At 57.6% G+C, this 24290-nt stretch overlaps 1 protein-coding gene across 1 annotated transcript; it reads left to right on the plus strand.

Annotated features, from left to right (window-relative positions):
* Window positions 1–73: 73 nt before the first annotated feature.
* TMEM63B (transmembrane protein 63B) lies at window positions 74–22719 on the plus strand. Its single transcript, XM_065884609.1, has 24 exons — window positions 74–177; window positions 6080–6403; window positions 6683–6762; window positions 7029–7067; window positions 8029–8119; window positions 9545–9582; window positions 10564–10706; window positions 10805–10856; window positions 11317–11425; window positions 12062–12132; window positions 14218–14298; window positions 14885–15008; window positions 15588–15721; window positions 15802–15939; window positions 16071–16224; window positions 17158–17264; window positions 17499–17585; window positions 17801–17866; window positions 19081–19243; window positions 19812–19917; window positions 20897–21064; window positions 21302–21417; window positions 21584–21664; window positions 21934–22719. The coding sequence occupies exons 2-24, from the start codon at window positions 6245–6247 to the stop codon at window positions 22123–22125; spliced, it is 2499 nt and encodes an 832-aa protein (XP_065740681.1). The 5' UTR covers window positions 74–177; window positions 6080–6244; the 3' UTR covers window positions 22126–22719.
* The last annotated feature ends 1571 nt before the right edge of the window (window positions 22720–24290 follow it).

Here is a 24290-nt window from a genome sequence, read left to right on the forward strand (position 1 = left end):
GCGCCGCCCCGCCCCCTCATGCTCCCCCTCCCTCCTCCCGCTCCCCCTCCCCCAGACACTGCCGCGGCCGCCGCAGGAGCCCGGAGCTCCAGCCGCCCAGCGACTCCCCTCCCCCTCCCCCAGCCCCGCCCCGCCCCAACCCGGGGCTCCGAGCCGGAGCTGAGTCTGCGCCTGGGGGTGAGTACGAGACCCTTCCCCAGCCCCCTCTCTTTTCTTTGAGGATCCCACCACCACCCAAAGAAAAACCCCGGTCTCAGCTGCGCGTCCCCTCCCTTCAACCTCCTGCGGGACCCAGAGGTGCCCGGGCCCGCGGGACCAGGGGTGCCGCGCGCTGCCCCCAACCCCGCACCGTCCTGAGCCTATCATGTGAATGCTCCGACCCCTGCCGGGGGTCCAGAGGTACACCTACCTCTGTCCCCACCCCTCCAGAGATCTGAGGGGTGGGACCCCCGCCCCCGGCCCCCTAGCGCCACTCTTCTCCCACCTGCCCGGTCCAGGTGCGCGTCCCCTCCGCGGTTCCAGCAGCGCCCCATCAGCCCTCCACCGCTGTGGGGAATCTGCCGCCCCCGAGTTTTGAATTCCAGGGTCTCCAAGTCCAATGTCCTCGGTGTCTTTTATCTTTTCTCCTGCTCCAGGGGCCGAGTACCCCAGAAGCCGGCCCGGGGCAGGGATTCGGGCTTCGGCAAGGGCAGGGTTTGCGAGGCCGGCCGCTACCCCCCGGTCCGTCTGGGGACTGGTCGGAGGACTGGGGAGGCGACTGGCCCCGGGAGTGTGTCCTCTCCTTGCGCCCCATACAGTACAGTTCATTCATGAGCCGCCCAGGCCTGCGTTGGAGGGTGCGGTGGGGAAAGGATTCGGACTCGGAACCGGAGTGGGGCAAAGGCCCTGTTGGGGGGAGCGGGGGCGGTGTGCTTTGTCCCTCCTGGCCTGCTGGACCACCTAGGGAGGACAGTCCCAAAGCTTTGGCGCCTTCTTCCCCAGAAGAGAAGGACGCTTGGGAAGTGGAGAGGAGAGGTCAGAGGGGCCGGCTGCCCTTGGGGCTCTGAGCTGCCTCCTGCCTGGGTCCCCTGGGTGGAGGTCTGGCCGCTCAGCACTCCACTTTCCTGGAGGGGGGGAGGGGGGCGCACAGGCGGGAGGGCCAGGACTTCTGTACCCAATACTACTCTCTAGCCTCTCCCTGGGTCTGCAGCAGCCCAGGAAGAGTAAGGCCACCCTAGCCCCTCCTGAGGAGGGGCCCCCAGACCTGCCTCCCAGGAACATGTGAGGAGGGGAGTGACAGTGTCTGTCAGGCTTTCAGTGGGGGGCTGGGGGGGTGGGGTGCTGGCAGCATGACTGTCCTCCAGGGTACCAGAGGGTCCAGGCCCTGGCATGCCCCAGGTGGCACATGCTGGGGCCTGCTGTTGGCTCACCCAGTTGGGTCTTGGCCTATGGGTGGGTGGGTAGGGATGTGTCAAGGCAGAAGGCAGGTGGTGAGTAGCTAACAATCCCCTTTTGGACATCCTACAAGTTCCCTCCAATTACAACAGTTTTGGAGACCTGGGTTCAAATTCCAGCTCTGCCATTCTTTAGCTGTGCGACCTTGACAAGTTACTTAACTTGTCTGAACCTTAGTGTCAGTTAAAAAGTATGTTTACTACCATCTCCTTACGAGATTACTCATGGGCATCAAACTAGATAGTACAGGTAAAGAGCCTGGCACCCTGCCTGTTAGTGGATCAATAAGAGTTCTCTTCCCTGAACTTCTGACCCATCTTGGCATAGCACCACCCTCCCATGCCCCCACCTCCCAGCCTGCTACAGATGGATCAGTTTGTTTGAAGAGTTTGGAAACATTCTCTGCCACTCGGTGGCAGAGTCCTGAAAGCAGTGTAAGCCCTTAGGTCTAGACAAGAAGCCCATCCAGACTGAGGGGTTCTAGCATATTAAATTCTGTTTTATTTTGCTTTTTACCAGTTCTCCTTCATTAAACCAACCCCTTTTATTCCACACTTTATTGATAACAGTAGCTAATTTTTTTAGAATCCATTTGTACCTTGAACTGTGTTAAGAGCTTTACCTAAATCATCTTGTTTAATCTTCAAAACAAGCACATGACTGAATTATTATCCCCATTTACAGATGAAGGAACTGAGGCCCAGGGTGGTGAGGTAGTGTCGCCAGGTCAGAAGCCAGATCTGTCTCATCCTAGAGCCTGTACTCTTAACCACCAGGCTCTGTTGCTGGTCCCCTACACCTGCCTCAGAACCTGAAATCACAAACCCAGGGTGGAAGGTCTGGGAGCTAGAAGCAAGAGGGAAGGCAAACAGGTAGAAATAGGATGTGGCATTTTCTCCAGAGCTGTAGGTGGCAACCCCCAGCCCCCAACCACCAGTATCCTGATGGAAGTGGCTCCTCTGTTGGCTGAGGCCGAAAAGTGCGGTGGTTAAAAGCGTGAGCCAGGTTGCCTAGGTCCATACCCAGATCTATCACAGACTAGCTGTGTGCCATTGAACAGGTGATGTACACTCTCTGTACCTCAGTGTCCTCCTAGTGTTGTGATGGGGAGTAAACAAGATAACATTTGTAAAGCACTTAGAACAGTGCCTGGCACAAAATACGAGTTAAATAGGTATTTGATAAATGCATTCTTTTCCTACCACTTTTATCCTCATTTGTGGATGCATTTTTGACCATCTCTCTGAAGTTGGTAGGGATGGAGCATTAATATTTCTTTGTTACACATTGAAAGACTGAGGCCCAGGTTACATAGTAACAGAACTAGCCTCCATCTTCATCTCCTCCCAACAGACCACACTGCCTTCCTATGATCCCAAGCCCTAAATTAAATCTTTCCTAATAACTCTTTAAGAAAAGAACTTTTAATTTATAGCTCCCTCCCCACCCCACCCCCACCATGCAAACACTTCTTGATGATAAAGTAACCATCAGTTAGCTAGAAATAAAATCCTCCATCACTTTCCCTGCACACTTCCAGCTAAAGCCTCAGTGTCAGGCTAGAGAAATTCTGGGATACCACTGCTCAGGCAACCCTGTGGAGTGGATAAACTGCCCCTCTCTCCCCCAAACATTTTGCCTCAGTCTCTTCCCTTCTCTCATCTGCTCTCAGTGAAGGGTTTGAGAGCAGCTGCTCCGGGTGAAATTGAGCCCAGTAACCCCGCCTCCACAATTAAGAGCTTGGAGTACCCTGTCAGCAAGCTGAGCCACCAGCCCTGGCTCCACCCTTTCCTGCCCTGTGACCTCCCTGTGAGTGGCTTCTCCACTGGAGTCCCTGCTTCCTGCCCTGTCAAATGCCTTCCTGTTGGTGCAGGTGGGAAGAGCAGTGCAGTTGCAGAGGGGAGAGTGCTTTGTGACTGTAAAGAGGGAGGCAGCAGATGGACCTGGTGACTTCAGTTACTAAGCACGTACCTGGACCCTCACCTACTCTACCGGCTCCCCTTATGTAGGAGCTCCCAGAATGTTCCACCTTCCTTGGAGTGGAGAGGATAGAATGGAAGGGGGATGCTGCTCCAGGGGTTTGTACCCATTACATTTTGGCCTGGTGGAGCCTTGGAGTTTTGGAGAGAAACAGGCAAGGAGTGGGTATGGGCTGGATCGATTCTTGGAGTGCATTAGAGTTGGGACTTAAGGGAGGGGGGACTTGTATAGAGGCCCCCCAGTTACCACAGCAAGATACCTATACCTACCTTTAACCTTTCCTGGTGCACCTTATGTTTACATACCAAGGCTCCCAGACACACCCACATACACACCCCCACTTAGAGACCAACGACTCTCTTCATTTCCGTGGATTGCCATGTAGTCACCCAGCTCTCCACCTCCCACCCCACACACACACAGATACACATATCAACACAAGTTTACACACCTAAACACGCACATTCTCACAGTGGTGGTGTTCTCTAGCCAGGGAACACGTAATGAGTGTTCATCGAAGCTTCTGTAGTCTGCAGAGTCCTGTTCTAGGCGCATCAGAAAAGCATCAAGGTGCCCTGAAAAGTGTTAAAGCTCTAGAAAGAAGTTGACCTAGGTTTGATCCCCAGGTCCCTTATTTTATGAGCAGTATGACTTCAGGAAACCTACTTAACTTCTCTGAGCCCCATGCCCTCACCTTAAAATGGCAATGACATCCAACTCTGGAGTGTCAATGATTAAATGAAAAATGTATATATTCTTGAAACAGTGGGCGCTCCATACATGGCACCTGCTACAATTACTAAGTTAATGGTTTTTTTTTTTTTTTTTAAGGCAACTTGGGCTGGAAAGGAAGAGGGAGGCATAACACACAGGGCAGTTATTCCCTTAGCTTTCCTAACCCAGGCTTTTCAGAGACTCCCTGGGACCAAGTGAGACACACAGACAACCCCAGCTTCCCTTCCATCTGAGAGCTAGTGCGTCTTGCCCTGCAGTTGAAATGTTAGGAAGAGGCAGGGGAAAATATGGGATTGGTGGGCAGGAGAAACCTTCCGAACCACCCCCGGGGGCTGGGGGACGCTTGCTTTCCAGAGTTGCAGTCACCGATTCTATGTTTGTTGTTCTCTCTCTTTGCCTGGTTTCCTTTCTTCCCTGGGGACCCCACGCACACACACCTACAAAGCAGAGCTTCAGTGTTGTCAGCAGAAGGGGCCCCCAGGGGCCCTCCAGTAGGATGGGGGTGGGGCGGTGGTGCCACGGCCACACTTCTCCTCCGTCCCAGGAGCCTCCCCAGAACCGGGCTCAGCTCGGTCCCCAGGCACTTCCAGAATCCAGGCATCCAGGCTGGCTGCCCCTTTCCTCCTCCTCCCTACTCATCCACCAGACTGTAGAGGGCTGGACAACCAGACAGTGGCAGGGAACCAGGCCGGAGGACACTACCCTGGCTGCAGGGGGCTTGGGCCAGATGAGAGGCCCCCACCCACTCTCCCTTCCTTTGCCAATGGAGAACCTGGCTGCAAGGCATGGCATTCCCAGCCTGCCCTGCTCCAGGGGCAGGAGCAGGGCACTCTGGGAGTTGTAGTCCTCACAACTCAGGTGCAAAGAAAATTGGAAAGAGGTGAGGAGGCTGGAGGGGGGAAAGGTGTAGTTGCTGCCGTGGCCCAGGAAAAAGAATGAGGGTAAACAGGTGTAGCTGGGGCGAGTGAGGCAGGTCACACAAACCCAGAAGTCCTGCTTTTTTTTTTTTTTAATCTCTCAGAGATTACTTTTTAAAATAAATTTATTTATTTATTCTTGGCTGCATTGGGTTTTCGTTGCTGCAGCCTGCGCGCAGGCTTCCTCTAGTTGTGGCGAGCGGGGGCTACTCTTCGTTGCGGTGTGTGTGCTTCTCATTGCGGTGGCTTCTCTTGTTGCAGAGCACAGGCTCTAGGCATGTGGACTTCAGTAGTTGTGGTGAGGGGGCTCAGTAGTTGTGGCTCGCGGGCTCTAGAGCGCAGGCTCAGTAGTTGTGGTGCACGGGCTTAGTTGCTCACAGCATGTGGGATGTTCCCGGACCAGGGCTCGAACCCGTGTCCCCTGCATTGGCAGGAGGATTCTCAACCACTGCGCCACCAGGGAAGCCCCAGAAGTCCTGCTTTTTAATGGACTTCCCACTCTGACTCCATCCTCAGACCCCTACTCTGAGGACAGAGGGACAACTCTAAAGCTGAACATCTTATTTTGAAGCCAATTGTATTGGGAAGGTGATTAACAGAGTTGAAAACTGAACAAATGAAACCATGCCATTTTTCTAATAGGGGTAGAAAGAAAAGATCAGGATTAGGTAACTGGCTCCTGACCCATCCTCCTCTGGTCTAGAGACCCCTCCACTTAGACCTAAGAACCCTCCCCATCTTCCCTCAGGCTCAGCTCTGCCCCCTGCCTGAGACAGACAGAGACAGAGGCAGAGAGTTTGTGTTGGGAAAGAGAGAGAGGGGAGGGAGAGGCAATGTGTGTGTATGGAGGTAAATGCTAGAGACTCACAGACAGCTTCCAGCTTAGAAAATCCAGTCTCCCTAGTCCAGACCTGAGCCAAGTTCTCTAGATCCAGGGTGGGGTTGCATCCCGAGAGCCAGTGAAGGTAAATCCATGTGACTCAACCCTCTCCTCCCCAGGCCCTTATCTCCAGAGGCCACAGCTTCCACCCACCCAGGCAGCCCGGGGATCTGCCCTCACTGTCCCCTGCCCACGCCCATCCTGCCGGAGCCATGACCAGAACCGTGAGGGGGACAGGGGCCGAGCCCAGCTGACTGCTCTACCCTCTTCCCAGGAGGACCATGCGGCAGTAGCAGCCATGCTGCCCTTCTTGCTGGCCACACTGGGCACCACAGCCCTCAACAACAGCAATCCCAAGGACTACTGCTACAGTGCCCGCATCCGCAGCACCGTCCTGCAGGGCCTGCCGTTCGGGGGCGTCCCCACAGTGCTGGCTCTGGACTTCATGTGCTTCCTTGTGAGTGCCCACATGCCACCCTCCACCCTTGGCACTCACACCCTGTACGTCGCTGGCCAACACCTACAGCTCTAACCACTCTCCCACCTGCCCCTGGCTCCCCAGGCATGACTGCAGGAGGGAATGCCCATCACCCAGCCCAAGCCTAGCCTCTGACCATTCTCCCCAGCCAGAGTCATCCCTTTCTAAGACAAAAATTCTGCCCCTCTGCCCTGCCGTCCCGGCTAGTCCAGGGGGTGAACGGCCTCTCCTCCTGCCAACCACCCTCTCCTTCCTCAGGCACTGCTGTTCTTGTTCTCTATCCTCCGGAAGGTGGCCTGGGACTATGGGCGGCTGGCCTTGGTGACAGATGCAGACAGGTAAGGCCCCGGGACCCGCCGCTACCCCTACACACAGGCTTGCGTGCGCACGCACATGTGCACCCAGCACACGTGCACCCACACATCGCGTCCACACTCCTCGGGGAGAGGAGGAGAGCCAGCCCGTTCTCATCCTCTTTGGTGGGGGGATGAAGAGGGACTGGTCCCAGAGTGGGCATGAGGGCCCACAGCTGGGCCTTTGTCCCTTGCCAGTCCCTGGAGACACACCCCTGCCCCCGCTAACCCTGTCTGTTCTCTGTCCCCAGGCGCCAGCGGCAGGAGAGGGACCGAGTGGAACAGGAATAGTATGTGGGGCAGCAGCCCCCTCATCCCCACTAAACCAGCTTTCCCTTTTCTTCTCTTTCATGCTTCTCTTCTCTTCCTGCCACGTTGCCGGTTTCTCTTTTCAGCTTTCTCCTCTGCAGGCTCATGTTCGGATTAACGCAGGTGGTGTGCTTTGCAGAGCAGGGGGCTCCCCAGCTTGTCTCTGCCGCACTCCCCCGTCTCTCCCTCTGGCCCCCAGCCTGGGAGAAATCCCTCCCCTTGTGCCCCATACACGCAGGCCTCAGCAGTCCTGGTTCGCTGGGGTGGAGGAGCCATCCTCCTGAGAACCCACAGTATAGTTGTCCTGTTGGTTGCAGAGACAAGATTGGGTGTCTCCAGTGGCTTCTCACCCCCTAACAGCTAGTTCTTCCTATTCCAGGGTTCCCTGCTCACCCCTTCTGGAGGCCTGGGAGGGGGGCTGCCAGAGAAGCTCTGAGTCTGGCCTTCTGTGTCCATCACCATCTCTGTCTGTAGGCCTGGCATTGGAGTTGCGGCAGCTGCTGGGGTCAGGGAACGGGGAGGGTGGAGGACACACCCCCAGCCCCCCTCACCCCCGGGCCTTCTAGGGCTCTCCCGGTCCAGCCTGTCCTTCACCACACCCGCTCCACTGCCCTGTGCCCCGTGTGGGATCTGCGCCCCCGTCCCCCACTGGTCAGCTCCGGAACTGCAGGGCCAGCTCACATTCTTCCTTCAACCTCCACGGGGTGCTGGTGAACACCATGCCCTGCATCAGTGCCCCCCAGGTCCCCCGGGTCCCCTGAAGGGAAGGGAAGGGTTTAAGGGAGGCAGGGAGAGGGCAGTCACTCATCCCCGCTTCTGCCTCTGCGCTTTCTGTGCCTTGTCTGGACCCTGGAGCTCTGGAGTGGAAGCCCACCCACTTCACCTGGCTCCCCAGGGACTCGGACTCACCAGCTCTCTGATCTCTCATCTCCCCACCCCCAGTGTGGCCTCAGCTATGCACGGGGACAGTCATGACCGGTATGAGCGTCTCACGTCTGTCTCCAGCTCCGTCGACTTTGACCAAAGAGACAATGTGAGTGCCGTCCCCCCAACTTCTTATCACCCCCTCCTCCAGGGCACGTGGGCTCAGCAGCCTGTAGCTTCCAGTGTTAGGAGTCAGGGGCCTATGGAGTGTGGCCTTTTCCTCAGCAAGGGTAATGCTTGTCCGAGAGCCACGGGGTAGCCCCTGAACCCAGAACTCCTGGCTCTGTCTTCTATGGCAGCCTCCAAACCAGCATAGGTTGAACATCTGTGATTTCTAAACGTCATTTGCCCCGATAGAGTTCTGTGCCTGCCTCCAGTGATCAATGCGAAGGACGACTGTTTTCTTAGATGTGGTTCTAGAAGTAATAATGAGCCTTCCAGGCCCACCTAGCAAAACACACAATCCATTGTGCTGCTCAGAGGTTGCAGGCTGGCAGCCCCTGGCTGCCTGGGGCCAGCTGACCTCCTTTAGGTTGGAGCTGAGGGGCAGGGGCCCCTGTAGACAAGGCATGTACTTGGTGATGCAAGGGGACCCCAGACCCCTCTCAGGTCAGACACCACACTCCTGCCTGGCCCTCTGTCATTCTGCCGGGGTCAGAACTCTAATCCTGGCCAGAACTCTAATCCTCAGGCCCTCGGGTGGCACTGATCAGTCCAGCTTAGGCTGTGGGCCCTGGGGGCGGCAGCTCCTGCAGCCGCCATAGCAGAAGCCTGTCAGCTTCCCGAGTTGGACTCATACTGGTAAGTGGCAAAGCAAAGCTATCACCCCTACCAGCCAGCGGTGTCCAGATGATCCCCAGACTCAGGTGATGTTGGCAACAGGTAGCACAGTCCTGCATCTTAGCTGGAGGGCACCTCTCTCCCTCATCCCGGTAGGAAGTTGAGGGAGGGTCTCCCTGTCCGGCCCTGCCCCGCGTATCCCCACTGTGCCCTGAGTGGGGTCTCTGTCTGAAGACAAGCCTGGGGGCTTGAGAGCAGGACATTGCAGCTCACGGTGACCCTGGGTTGGTCCCTCTGGGGCATCCTGGAAGGTAGGTGCGGGACCTTGGGCAGCGTAGCCCACCGCTCTGCTCTTGGCAGCCACGTCGCAAACTCGCCATGTTAGCTGCAGGCCTGAGGTCCCTTCCTAGAACCCTGAACCCCACCCATCCCCACCCTGGCCCACACGACTGCAGGACTTTCTCCAGTTCTGCTGCCCCCTTGGGTGTTTGTGGGGATCTGCACTCTGGGCACGAGCGTCCGCCGATGACCCCCTTTGGCCTTGGTCCTTTTTCTTCTCTGAGGGCTGGCACCTTTCCTGTCCCCTTCTCTGGGGATGAGCTAGTTTCTGTGGGGACTGTGGGAGCTGTGACAGGTGAGCCACAGCCTGCAGGTGGGTACGAGGTCGGGGTTGGCTGGAGGGCAGGCTTGAGGGGGAAAGGAGGCTCGGGCTGGTGGGGTGAGGACTCTAGCCGATAGCCCTCTGTCCCCACAGGGTTTCTGTTCCTGGCTGACAGCCATCTTCAGGATAAAGTAAGTGAACGGTCTTCAGGCTCTAAAGAAAGAAAGAAAGAAACAGAGAGAAACTTCAGACCTGTCATCTCCCTACAAAGTCCAGAGACCAGCAGCTTTGAGGGCCTTAGCGCTCCTAGCCAGCCCAGCACTTTCCTCCCTGCTCCAGGGAGCCAGGCCCCTGCTGTTCCTCCAAGCCGGCCTCACTTTACCGCCTGACAGTCTCCTGTGCACCCGCCTGCCTGGGGTCCCGCTCTGCCCTCAGCTCTCCCCACCCCTGCCACCCCATGAGAGCAGGGGCTCACGCCGCCGCCTCAGAGCCTCGGGCAGCTAGCGGGTGGGGGCATCAGGCAGGCTGGGAGCAGCCAGCCTGCAGCAGGCAGGAGCCAGTACCCAGCAGGCAGAGGTCAGGAGATGGAGCCAGAGCGTAGCAGGCAGGCAGTGAGCCCTGAGAGAGGTAGGAAGCGCGGACAGGTCAGCACCACCACCGCCCTCGGCCCTGGGCCCCTGGGGCCCCTCCCCAAGTCTAAAGGGCTTCGCCAGCACCCCTAAAGCGCCACTGCTTCCCAGACCTCCCTCCTCCCTCCCGCCTCTGCCTCTTCCTGCCACCATCCTCGTCCTCCCTTTCCAGATTATCCTCTTACTTCCTTTTCTCCCCATTCCTCACTGTTCTTCCTCTCTGCAGTCTTCCTTCTTCTTTTCCTTCTTTCTTTCTCCCCTTCTTTTGCTTTCTTCCCCCCTCATCCCTCTCCTCCTCTATTTTCCCTTTCCCTCCCCTTCTCTCTGCATCCTTCCTTTTTCTCCCTCCCTTTCCCTCTCTCTCTTTCCTCCCTCCCCTCCCAGAACATGGGGGACCCAGAGCCCCCCCTTTCAACCCCATCCTGCTGCCAGACTGGCAGGGGCTAGAGCGGACGTGGGGTGGGGTGGGCAAGGGCAGGCGAGCCGAGTGGCCCCTCTGTTGCCCTGGTCCTCACCGCATCCCTCTGTCCCCGGCGCCTGCAGGGATGACGAGATCCGGGATAAATGTGGTGGCGACGCTGTGCACTACCTGTCCTTCCAGCGACACATCATTGGGCTGCTGGTGGTCGTGGGCGTCCTCTCCGTAGGCATCGTGCTGCCCGTCAACTTCTCAGGGGACCTGCTGGGTCAGTGAGGGCCAGGATGGGCGGGGCGGGGAGAGGAGGGGGCAGGAGGGGATGTGCCCTGACCCCACCGTCGTCCTCTCCCTCCTCCCACCCCCCAGAGAACAATGCCTACAGCTTCGGGAGAACCACCATTGCCAACTTGAAATCAGGGTAAGAGTGGGAAGCTGGTCAGTGAGGCCTGGGTCTGCAGCCAGAGTCTGGGTGGGAACAGGGAGGAGAGGAAAAAGGGAGTGTTCAGGGGAGAGATGCTGAGGCTGCAGAGATGGCTGTGGGTCCCTGAGGGCTTAGGATGGAAACAGAAGGAGCAGATCCCAGGGATGGCCCGATAAAGAAGAGCCGTGTGCAACCCTGGGCCCAGGAGGGCTGGTTGGTGATGGTTGGAGGGCAGTATAGCCAGCAGGTAGGGCATGAAGAGATGACTTCTTGGGGACATTTCAGTTGGAACGGAACAATCTTGGGGTCTAGAGGATGTGGGGTGTGGGGCCCGCCTTGGGAGGGGGTCAGAAGTGCTCTAGGGGCCCTGTACCAGGGTTTAATTAACAGTGGGAGGTTGCGGGTGTCTGAGAGTGTTCCCAGCCCCCGTGGCTCCATGCACCCCTCTGCCCTCCAGGAACAACCTGCTCTGGCTGCACACCTCCTTCGCCTTCCTGTACCTGCTGCTCACCGTCTACAGCATGCGCAGACACACCTCCAAGATGCGCTACAAGGAGGACGACCTGGTGAGTGGAGCAGAGCCCAGGTCCGTGCCCAAGCCCAGCCCCTCCCCTTCCCTCCAGGCCTCTCCTGCCCGAGTCCTAAGGGGTGTCGGCTGGCTGGCTCCGGGTGAGGCCAGCTGGCTTTGAATCCTGGCTCAGCAACTCAGGATTCCTCCGCCCCACCATCCTGCCAGTTAAGTTACCTCTCCCAGCCTCAGTTTCCTCATCTGTGAAATGAGAGAACAGGCCCTCTCCCGAGGTAGGTGGGGGTGAGGTGAGGCCGTAAGGCACTGGGCAGGAAATACCTGCGGTGGGTATTACGGGAGTGATTGTCCCTCTCCTTCAATATTCACTCCCCAAACCAGTACTGAATGCCCACTGCATGCCACCCACTGCTGGGGCCTCACAGCCTGAGGATCTGAGAGTAGAACCTCCTCTTCCCACTGTGTAACCCCTCAGGGAGCAAGGGGCCTGGGGCTCTCACTCTGTTCACTGCCTGATTTCTATAAGAAACACTCCCCCTGCTTTCCCTGGGCCTGGCTTCTCCCAAGGCCTCCTCCTACTCCTGTCTGCTCCTCTCTGCTCACCTGTTCCCCACCCCTCCCTGCATTCTCCCGGATCGGAGCCTCAGGAAGGCCAACCTGCCCCGTCTCACCCCAGGTGAAGCGGACTCTCTTCATCAACGGAATCTCCAAATATGCAGAGTCAGAGAAGATCAAGAAGCATTTTGAGTGAGTAGCTCCTCCACTCCCACCCCTAGGACCTGTGGACCCTTCTTTGCTTTCCATCTCCAAGAGCATCCTCACACGCCTCTCTCTCGGGAGGGTCAGGGGCTGCAGTGAGGGGTGGAGGTTAGGCTAAGGAAGAATTCTCTGACTCCAGGACGGTCTAGCACTTGGGCTGGACTTCAGAGCCCTCAAAGAGCAGGAGAAATACTTGAAAAATGAGTCCCCTGGGCCTCTCCTCCTGGCTTGAACAGGGTCATGGATTGTCGACCCCAGGTCCACGGGCCCTTGGGGTGTGTGGCTGTCTCAGAATTGTGCGTGGCATTCCAGAGCTTGTGTGCAGACTGGCAGGGAGAAGCTCCTCGGCTTTCAGTGGATCCTCAAGGAGCCCAGGAGAGCCTGCACTGCATGTTCTCCGAGACGCTTTTTAGCTGGAAGTCTGTCTTAGTGAGGGGGTGGATATACACCTCCAGGTGGCCAGAACAGTGTACAGGATTAGGAATCCTGTCACACATCCATCTGTCCATTCAGCAAACATTCTCAGGTGCTGTTGAGGTCACTGTGATGGCCTGGGGACTCTAAAAATGAGTGCGAGACCATCCAGCTCTCGGGGCATCCATTGATCCAGTACACTGTTTATGGTACACTTACTATGTGCTTCATCCCAGGGAGACAAAGAAGAGCCAGGCTTGATCGGTGGGGAGCTCACTGTCCAAGTTGTCTGTTTCAGGGGCCAGTGGGTGATTTTGTTTGGGAAACAGTCCGATTAAAATTAGCGGTCAGCCTATGAGCAGGGGCTGGGGAGACTGCAATCCTAACTGGAGTTTTTGGGGATCGGTACAGTCAGCATTATGGAACAGCCTTTTCATTGACCCGTTCATTCCACAGCACAGTGGATATTTACTGAGCACCTACTATGTGCAGGCTGTTGGCCCAGGCCTGGGTCTGTGGTGCTGAGCAGGACGCAGCCCTTGTCCTCGTGGAGCCCCTGGCTAGCTGTCAGCATCAGGCAGGGTCTGGGGTCCAGGTTTGCAGTCTGTCTGGGTTGGAGGACTGACCCAGCACAATCAGGGGTTATCCTGTGTACAAAATCAGGGAACCTGTGTGGTGGGGATTAGGGGATTAGAGATTAGTCGGGTGAAAATGAGGGCTCAGCCTGCCACGGGGCTAAAGGCCCTTCCGAAGAGGAACCCTAAAATGGTTTGAGCAATGACAGTGTCTGGGGAAAAGTCTGAAGCCTCCTGGGAAGTGCTTTTCAAGGACCCCATCCCAGATTTAAGTTTCCAAAGTCTCGTGGGTTCGGTCCATCTTGTTACTTTAGAACCATGTCTCCTGAATCTTTAACACTTGGTATTTCCTCTTTAAAAATTAAAAAAAAAAGAAAGAAAAAGACAGGGACTCAGTTTAGATGAGGGATTAGGATCAAGGAGCCCTGTGTGATCAGGATGAAAAAGGAAGCGCGCCTCCACTTAGCCTGCAAGCATCACTCGAGCCCTGCCAGGTACCAGGCACTGAAGGTCTATCTGGTCAGTATTAAGTCAAGGTGGGGTCAATCTCGGGTCAGGATTTCAGGGTCAGTATTGGGTCTGGGTTATGGATCAGTTTAGGTCAGGGTAAAGGATCAGTCTCCGGCCAGGGTTAGAGGTCGATCTCGGGTCAGGTTTCAGGATCAGCCTCTGGTCGGTCTTGGGCCAGAGATCATTCTGTAGCCCAGGGTTGTGGGTTGGTTGGGGTCAGCTGATGGTCAAGGTTAAGTATTGGACTGTAATCAGGTCTTCTAGGAGCAGGGTTAGGAGAGCAACCATGCTAGAAACAGTTTCTCTCAACTTAAAGTTCACAGCCCCAGACAAGAACCAGACCACAGCCGTGGTGTCCCCAGCACCCCGTAGGTATACATGCCCCCGCCTATGTGCATACACTCCCCCCACTCAGATAAGCATGAGGAGGAATTTCAAAGTTTTATTCTCGGGAACTGTCATTTTTGCAGACTCAGAAAGAGGGAGCTTGCATTGGGGCTGTGTGTCTTGAAGGGGAAAGTTGGGGGCGGGTGGGCAGGGTCCCTGCAGAGGATGGTGGTGGACTGTGTTTCAGGGAGGCCTACCCCAACTGCACGGTTCTGGAAGCCCGCCCATGTTACAACGTGGCTCGCCTGATGTTCCTTGATGCAGAGAGGTAATGGGGCTGGGGGCGGGGGCAACACCCGAGGGCCCCCTGCCCTTTGTGGAGGGTATCTTGGCTGCCACTCAGGAACCTGGCTTCCCTTCCAGGTGTTTCCTGGGACATTTGATTTTCCACGCCTCATGGCATGCAGGATCTTAGTTCCCCAACCAGGGGTCGAACCTGTGTCCCCTGCAATGGAAGTGCAGAGTCTTAACCACTGGATGGCCAGGGAATTCCCAAGGGGCGTTTGGTTTTAATTCACCCCCTGGAGTGCCTGTCAGTTCAGCTCTGGAAAGAGCAAGGCCTGGAGGTTAGAGGAAAGGGGCCCACTGTCCCCACCCTATTTGAGGACATACCCTTCCTCAGCTACAGTGTGGGAAACTTAGGCCAGACTATAGGAAGAACTTCTGCCCCTCAAGGGATGGTGGGGAGACACTGGACTGGGGACACGTCTGAACTATGTATCCTAAACAAACCAAAAGAGTAAGGTGGCCCCTGTCCTTGGGGAGTGGACTGCGTGACCCCCGAGCTGGGCTACTACCCATCCTCCAGCCAGACCCAGTTGGGCAGTAGGTGACCAGGCACCTGGGTCCCACAGGAAGAAGGCCGAGCGGGGAAAGCTTTACTTCACAAACCTCCAAAGCAAGGACAACGTCCCCACCATGATCAACCCCAAGCCCTGCGGCCACCTCTGCTGCTGTGTGGTGCAAGGCTGCGAGCAGGTACGGGGTATCCTGGCCTCAGCTCAGGCCTCAGGGCCCCGAGACTCCTGATGGGTGAGGGGGGAGTTGGAAGGTCCCGGGGAGACAGGTCACAGTGAAGGTGGATGCACCCCACGGTGGGGCCCGTCCCACATCCCCAGGAACACGCACACGCACGCACGCCTTGCACATAAATACCCCAAGGTGAAGAGACTCCCAGAGGAAGCAAAGCTGGGGTGCGGACCGCAAGCAGGTCCCCATCTGTTCCTGGAAGCCCTAGTCCCATTGTTGGGCTTGCCCCCTATCCCTACAGTGGCCACGTTTTCAAACCCCAAATCAGAAGAGGTCAGCCAAGAGGACAGCTTGCTGTATTTACTAGCTCTGTGGCTTTAGGCAAGTTTCTGGACTGCTCCATGTCTCAGTTTCCTCGTCTGTCGGACAGAGCTACTTGTACCCACCTCCCAGTGTAGTTGTGAGGATAAGCGAGTGGACGGAGAGCTTAAAGCAGTGCCTGGGCTGCAGTCAGCTCTGGGCAGTGCCCGCTGGGGGCTGCAGGGACCGGCGGCTCTGACCAGGGCCCTGCCTCACCCGACCTGGCAGGTGGAGGCCATTGAGTACTACACGAAGCTGGAGCAGAAGCTGAAGGAGGACTACAAGCGGGAGAAGGAGAAAGTGAACGAGAAGCCTCTCGGCATGGCTTTCGTCACCTTCCACAATGAGACCATCACCGCCATGTGAGCTCCACCCACCCGCCCCGGCCCCTAGGGACTAGCCAGGGCTCCAGGTCCCAGGTAACCGTGCCCCCCTCCCCCAGCATCCTGAAGGACTTCAACGTGTGTAAGTGCCAGGGCTGCACCTGCCGCGGGGAGCCCCGCTCCTCCTCCTGCAGCGAGTCCCTGCACATCTCCAACTGGACCGTGTCTTACGCCCCTGACCCCCAGAACATCTACTGGTGAGCAAAGGGGGATTGCAGGGTGGCTTCCTGGGGCCGGCGTGGGCTCCAGTGGGGAGAGGGAGGCCCTAGGTGTCGCTGGGGAAGGATCAGGCGTCCAGCCCTGGAGTGACGCCTCCGGACCTTCCCAGGGAGCACCTCTCCATCCGTGGCTTCATCTGGTGGCTGCGCTGCCTGGTCATCAATGTCGTCCTTTTCATCCTCCTCTTCTTCCTCACCACCCCGGCCATCATCATCACCACCATGGACAAGTTCAATGTCACCAAACCCGTGGAGTACCTCAATGTAAGGCCCACACCCCCACCCTCCACACTGTGTCCCCAAACGCAGATACCAGGCCCCAAATCCCTCCTGGCAGCGGCAGGCGGGGGGGTGGACCACATGCCCTCCAGTCCAGCTCCTGTTCCGCTTTTCTAGCCCAGCCCTGCTAAGAAGGTCCCACACGACCATGGGCTGCAAACCCCTCTGTGCACTTCCCTTGGGCTCCCTGCCAGCTTCCCCCTAGGAGAGGCCTCCCTTGGGTTTACATACGCCTAGAGGGGCTCTGAGGGAAGAGAGAGCCTGGGTCCATTCCAAACTGATCATGTGACCTTGAACAAGGTCCTTCTTCAAATCCCTCGGTCTCTCCAACCAAAGAGTGAAGGGTCAGACCAGACCCTTGGCTTCCAAACTTGGATTCTGATGGCCTTCATCAAAAGGAATCTTGCATGAAACCCAATGTAGGAAAGCGAGGTCACTCAGATGGCAATGGTTGTGGGGGCATTTCTGCTGCTCTCCCCTCGCCTCTTTTGCAAACCTCCTTGGAACCTCAAAGTTCATGAGAAGACACTTTGAAAATCATTGAGTGATGATAGCATAATAGATAAGCCCCAGGCTGCCTGGGTTCAAATCCCCCCCGCCCACTGCTTACTAGCTAATTTATTGACTCTCATTTTGCTTCAGTTTACTCATCTGTAAAATGGGGTAATATCATTCATGAAAGAATTAGTACATGAAAAGTACAGGATCAGTAGGTGTTCAGAGATGCTAACTACTAATATTATTCATGCTGGGATTGTACGTATGGCCCTGGCCCCCAGATGTTCTGGACTTCTGACATGAGGTCCTGAGAGCTGGGGGGCCCAGGGCTCACTGGGGGAGGGGGCAGGCAAGCAAAGCAAGCTGGGCCCACTAGACTGCCCCCACCTGACACATTCTGCCCCCCTCTGCCCTTTGCAGAACCCCATCATCACCCAGTTCTTCCCCACCCTGCTGTTGTGGTGCTTCTCGGCCCTGCTCCCCACCATCGTCTACTACTCTGCCTTCTTTGAAGCCCACTGGACACGGTGAGACACCCCCTACACACACACCACGCCTCACTGCGGTCCTCCTGGGTGCACACCCTCTGCCCTCAGGCTCCCTGCTCTGGGCAGTCCCAGAACTGGCAAGGGAGGGATGGTGACCAGCATCCTCACCTGGGGAAGCCCCCCTCCTTCCCTCCTGGGACATCATATGAGCTGGGGGAGCAGGCATGGGGGCTGGCTCATCTGACCTCTGCCCCCCCATGTCCCCCGCCCCAGCTCCGGGGAGAACAGGACCACCATGCACAAGTGCTACACCTTCCTCATCTTCATGGTGCTGCTGCTGCCCTCGCTGGGACTGAGCAGGTGGGTTTCGGACGAGGGGATGGGAGCTGGGGTCCGGGATTGCCCGAGGGGGAGGGGGAGCTCAGGCTCCCACCTCCTCTACAGAGCCGGGGGGGCCCATGTCTGGGGGGATCCCCAGAGCTTGTGGATGGGCCTCCCCCTCCCCTGGTGTTCTGGGCCATTCCAACTGCCCCACACCTCCCCTCTCCTCTCTTCCCCTCTCCTCTCCTCTCCAGCCTGGACCTCTTCTTCCGCTGGCTCTTTGACAAGAAATTCTTGGCTGAGGCCGCTATTCGGTTTGAGTGAGTGACCGGGGTCCCCAGGGAAGGAGACCAGATGGTGGGGGTGGCTATTCCCCCATGGGATGGTACAACAAAGCTCCCACCCCTGCAGCGGGGAGGAGGAGGGGGCTTATATCACAGTCAGGGTCATCCCAAAGGTTGCCCCACAGGCTGTCTTGGGTGTATACATGGGACGTCCCAGGGTCTGTGTTGGGAACCTCTCTGGATTCTGAGGTCACCCCCGAGGTGTATTTGGGGCTTTGGGGCCCACACTTGGGGGGTTTCTATGGTGGGCTTTGGGGCCTGTATCCTGGGACTAACCATGGGAGTCGAGCTTCACTCGGGTGGTTTGGAGAGGTCTATAGTGGGATCTTGGTTGTACTGTGGGAGTGACATGGGGGTTCCTGGAGGTATCCCTGAAGGTCTCTGGAGGCACACCTTTGAGTATCTATGGAAGGCTCTCGGGCTCACACCTAAGAGTGCCTATGGGGGGCTCTGGGGCTCACACTTCGGGGTGTTTCTGGGGCACAAGTTCTGGGAACACCTCTGAAGTCTCGGGCTGTCATCCAGTTGTGCCTCTGCAGTTCTCTGGGAATCGCACCTTCCCCGGGAATCCCTGTGAGGGGGTCTTGGGGGACACGAACCTTGGCTGTTTATGTGGGCACCAGCTCTAGGGGTCTTGCTCTAGGCCATCTGTGGTAATCTTGGGCTCACACTTGGGGTGTCATGGGTACTGACAAAGGTCCCTGGGCTTCCGCCTCTGAAGATCTCTGGGGTAGGTTCTCTGGAGCTTCAGTTCTGGAGGTGTCCGAGGCTCACACTCCGGAGGTGACTCTGGGTTAAGGTCTAAGGCAGGGAGCCTTCTGGATATTGCTGGGGGTCTTTGGGGTCACGGGGGGTTGGGGGGAACCTCCGGCATCACACCCTGGACACTGGTGGCCTTAGGGGTCTCAAGCACTCTCTCCGGGGGTCTTTATGGGCCACATAAAGTTCTAGGGGTGCCTCTGGGCTCACTCACGCTGAAGGGGTCTGGGGCTTACTTTGGAGGCATCTGTGGACTCTCTGGCGTCTGCCTCTGGGGTTCACACTCGGGGCACTGGGACACAGGTGCTTTGAGGGCTGACCTGAAAGGTCCACGTGGAAGAAGGCACGTTGGGGGTGCTGGCACGCTGGCAGTGGGCAGGGGGCCACCGGGTCCCCCAAGGGTGCAGAGCTGGAGCAGCCGGTGCCCGCAGGTGCGTGTTCCTGCCGGACAACGGCGCGTTCTTCGTGAACTACGTCATTGCCTCAGCCTTTATCGGCAACGCCATGGACCTGCTGCGCATCCCGGGCCTGCTCATGTATATGATCCGGCTCTGCCTGGCGCGCTCGGCCGCCGAGAGGCGCAACGTGAAGCGGGTAGGGCCACCCGGGGCAGCCGCGGTCCGCACAGCGCCCCCTAGTGGGCCCAACCAGAAACAGTGGCCGCCGTGCTAGAGTGTGGGGGCGCCCGGGGTGCTGAGACTTGGACAGCGAGTTCCGTGGCCCTGGGTTACCCTCTTCCCGTCTGGGGCCTCAGTTTTCCCATGTGTACAGTGACAGGTTGACACAGCTAACCCTGTAGGCCCCCACCAGTTCTGACAGTCTAGTGTTCTGTGATGGGAGTTGGGGGAGGTCTGGGTCTAGACCTAGGGTCCCTCTGCCCTAACCCCACACGAGGGCTCTGGGCATCCCATTCCCAAGCCCACCAACCTGCCAGCCCCTCTTGCATCGAAGGCCCCTCCTAATGCCCCATCACTGCACCCACCCTGACCTCCGTCTCAGCCACAGCCCCTCTCTCCATCGGCTTTGCCCTGCCCTGCCCTGGACATTGGGTGCCTTTTCCCCCTGGCTTCTTTCCTGGCCCCCTCCCACTTCCCACCTGCCCTGAGCCCCTGCAGGCCGCCCCGCCACTCCCGAGCTACCCTCCCGCCCATCTCCCCCCCAGCATCAGGCCTACGAGTTCCAGTTTGGCGCAGCCTACGCTTGGATGATGTGCGTCTTCACGGTGGTCATGACCTACAGTATCACCTGCCCCATCATCGTGCCCTTCGGTAGGCACCGCCGCGCCGGGACCTGGGCCCTGCTCGGGGGGACCCAGGACCTCTCCCGCTCCACTCTAGCAAGGCAGGCCACCCGAGTGGACAGGGCCCTGGCTGGGAGACCGGCCCCTCGGGCCTCCCGCCCGGTCCCTGGCTCATTCTGGGGCTCGGCCAGGGGGGAGGAGGGGAAAAGCCATCTCAGCTCAGGCTGGAATCAGCTGGTGTGCTGGGCCCCTGGGCCAAGTCTCTCCAACACAGCCATGTTTGCTCACACCAGTGCCTTCACTCGGGTGGATATACTTGGACACACATCGCATGCCCACTGAGGTGTACACACACATACACACACACACACACACACACAGTCCTACACAGAATCCATGGGCACACAGCCCCGTAAACTCAGGAAAGACCTTTGGGTTTCAGCATGGTCCTTACTACTCATGGAAATACCCTGCTGTAGCTGTACCATGTGACCTGGGCAAGTCCCTCTTCCTTCTGAAGAAATTTAGCAAAGTTTCTCTTCACCCCAATTATCACCCCCACTGGTGGCCTCTCCTTTCCCCCCACTAACATCCTAACCCCTCACCACCCTCCCTGGTTATTGAAGGCTTCAAACTCCCAAACTAACCACCTTGTCCTCATTTGAAATTTCCCTCCAGGAAAATGGAACTTGCCACTTAATTTATACTCAGCTGTTTAAGGGCAGAGATAGGAAGAACGATACGGGTTTTAAGAGGATGCTTGCTGACCCAAACAAATGGATTTCTAATAGTAGAATTCCTAGGGAGGGGCTGCAGAGTGAAGGGGTTGAAGCAGTGGAAGCTGAGGTTCCGTGGTCCTGTGAGGGGCTTGGGGCTCTATTCTCTACTGGGCCTGGGGCAGAAGAAGGGGGACCAGCCCTTCAGTGACCTCAAAAGGCCCAGGACAACCCGTGACAGACACACAAAGGCTGGCAGCTCAAGGTCAGGGCCCATGTGGCTTCCCGCAGGGCTCATGTACATGCTGCTAAAGCACCTGGTAGACAGGTACAACCTCTACTACGCCTACCTGCCGGCCAAGCTGGACAAGAAGATCCACTCAGGGGCTGTGAACCAGGTGGTTGCCGCACCCATCCTGTGCCTCTTCTGGCTCCTCTTCTTCTCCACCATGCGCACGGGTGAGGGCCGCCGCCCACCCTCGGGGACCGGCGTGGGCGGTGGGCAGAGGAGACTCCCGCCAGAGTCGAGGCAGAGCAGGCCACGGGAGGCCACGAGGGCCGGGGGTCACAGGCCCGGGGCCTGGGAGAGGCCCCAGCCTATGCGAGTGTGGGAGTGCGTTCAGAGGGGGCAAAAGCCCATGGGACGGGGACCCGGAGTAGAGGTAACGGCCCTTTCTCTGCCCGCCCCGACACCAGGGTTTCTAGCCCCCACGTCCATGTTCACATTCGTGGTCCTGGTCATCACCATTGTCATCTGTCTCTGCCACGTCTGCTTCGGACACTTCAAATACCTCAGTGCCCACAACTACAAGGTGTGGGGCAGGGGGGGCAGGGAGGTGGCCGAGGGCAGAATCTCAGCAGGGTGGGGTTGGGGGATTGGGAGCTGAGGGCAGGGATGCCAAGAGAGAGTAGGGTCGTGATTATGGCTGAGGGCCAGGGCATTCCCCCCATTGCTTGACTCGTTCTGGGCCCCTCAAGATTGAGCACACGGAGACAGATACCGTGGACCCCAGAAGCAATGGACGGCCCCCCAGTGCTGCCGCTGTCCCCAAATCTGCGGTGAGTGCCCTGCTCCGTGGCCAAGTGTGGGGAAGAGCCTCTGGTGGAGATCCAGCCCCAAAGCTGGGTGTGCCATTAGTCATCCAGAAAGGGAAGCCTGTTCCAGACCCCGGGCCGGGAGGGATCTGGCTTCAGCAGCTGGGGGCTGCCCCACCCCGCTCTAGGAAGAGGGTCACCGCCCCTCCCCTCACAGGCCATGAGGTCCCCCCTCACCCCTTCCCCACGAGGGGCAGCTGTCCACCCTCACCCCCACCCTTCTCCCCCTTCAGAAATACATCGCTCAGGTGCTGCAGGACTCAGAAGTTGACGGGGATGGGGATGGGGGTCCTGGGAGCTCAGGGGACGAGCCCCCGTCATCCTCATCCCAAGATGAGGACCTGCTGATGCCGCCTGACGGCCTCACGGACACAGACTTCCAGTCTTGTGAGGACAGCCTCATAGAGAATGAGATTCACCAGTAAGGGGAGGGAGGGCCCTGGAGGCCATGCCCTGCCCCCACCCACCCCGCCCCCCACGGACACTAAAACGCTAATAATTTATTAGATCTAAAGCCCCTTCCTTCCCCATCCCCTGCTTTCATTAAGGTATTTAAACCTGGGGATTTCACCGCTCTCCCCCACCATGGAGGGAGGGAGGGAACCCCCCATCCTCAGTGAGGGGAGCCCCGAGCCGGCCCCGGGGCAAAGAGGGGTGTGGACAGGGTTCCCCCCAGATCAGTGCCCCCCTGGGCTAGTAGTATGATCAGGAAAGGGTTAATAAGAGCCAAGGGGGATACTGGCTGGAGACCTGCTGGGGGCAGGTGGATCAGGGGCTGCCCCCAGTTCTTACCTCCCTCCCCCCACCAAGTCCCCCTGGGATCTAGCACTCCAGGGAAGTAGAGCCTCCAGCCCCTAAGGGGTTGCATGAGAGGGGAGGGGGTGCGGAGCGGGAGGAAGAGTCAGGCCCCAAGCCAGGGGGGGTGACCTGGGGGTGGGGGGGGGGCGTGGCTGACACTGGAAAATGGGGTTTTGCACTGTTGTTTTTTTTTTTTTTTCCTTTAAAATAAAAATGGAAAGAAAAACTCCAAGGCAGGTGTCTGATTTGCGCTGCTGCCCTGGACACATGGCTGGCATCCAACCACCCTTCTGTTGGTCTGGAGGACCTATGAGGTCAGCATCCCCATGTGACCTGGGCAAGAGACTTCTTGTGTGGAGCCTCAGTTTCTCCATCAGGGAGAGGAGAGAGTAGCAGGAGGGGCCTGCTATATTCACGGTGCCAGCCTCTCCACCACCCTCCCCCTACGTCCCTGTCACCTGTGCCTCTACCCCCTGCCCTGAGGAAATTGTGGGACCACTCAGAATGAGGAACAGGGACATGGGCGCACACTCTGAATTGCTGAGATCCACACAAATGGGACAGAGATTCAGGGGAGAAAGGCCGTGCAGAGCCACAAGTTCCACAGTGGTCCAGGAAGGCTTCCTGGAGGGGGACGATCCCAGGACAGCTGCTTCCAGAGAGGAACTTTTAGTGGGCTGCTCTGGAGAGGGAGAGGCAAGAAAATAGGGCCACAGTAGTCGACCAAATACTGTCATTATTATTTGTTGTCATTGTTGATGCAATTTATTGAGTGGTTATTATGTGCCTGGAATTACACTAAGTGACTTCTATGCTTTTTAAAGCATTTACTCCTCAGAGCTGGCTGTGATATCAGGCGTGGGTTTGCTGTGAGAGTTACATGAGATAATATATGTCTAGTGCTCACTTGGCCCAGTGCCCAGCACATGGTAAACACCCCATAAACATCAACTGTAATTAATACTATGCTCATTAATAGTACCTACAAAGCAGGTGTGGTTTTCCTCTTTGTATGAGCGAGGACACAGGCTCAGGGAGGGTATGGGGTTTGCCCAAGGATACCGGCCTGGGAGGGATCTCGGAGAGGTTCTCCTGAGGGAGACTGGAGAGGGAGGGAAACTGGAAAGGGAGGGTCTGCAGACCCTCCAGTTCAAGTCTGATCCATCCTCTAACATCCAACTCAAATTCACTTTCTAAGAAATTTCCTGTGACCATTGTAGCCCACCCTCCAGAGGCCCACAGAGTATATAGCGTGTATAACAGGAGCCAGACGACCTGGACTCCAGTCCTGGTTCTGCCGCCCACTTGCTGTGCATCCCCAGGAGAGCCACCTCTCCTCTCTGGACCTGTTTCCGTATCAGTAAACTCAGGGAGCATGACCAGGTGACCCCCTAAGGCCCTGGAGCATCCTCCTGCCCACCCGCCACCCACCACCCACTGCAGAAAACAAGAAAGAGAGTCAAAGAACTCCCAGAAGGGAGGGGAGACTCAGAGGAGGCAGAGAAGGAGGAAGAAACAGGTACCCCAAAGGCCTGCAGACGGTCGGCAAGAAACGGCCAACAGTGGGGACAGCAAACAGAGAAAAGCCTGATAAAAATCACCCGGATGTCCTGTGTGTCAGATCCGCAGTCTTGGGAAACGTGGACCCCAGGGGGCAGGCATCCCGAAGTCCCAGGGCTGGAGTTGCTGCCGAGCCAAGGGCAGGGGAACAGAGAGCCAGCCGGTGGATGGACAGAAATTGGCTGAGTTTCCAGCAGGGAGCACACACAGCAGTCCCCGGAGACCACAAACA

This window comes from Phocoena phocoena, chromosome 10, assembly GCF_963924675.1.
Source record: "Phocoena phocoena chromosome 10, mPhoPho1.1, whole genome shotgun sequence".
Taxonomy (NCBI): Eukaryota; Metazoa; Chordata; class Mammalia; order Artiodactyla; family Phocoenidae; genus Phocoena; species Phocoena phocoena.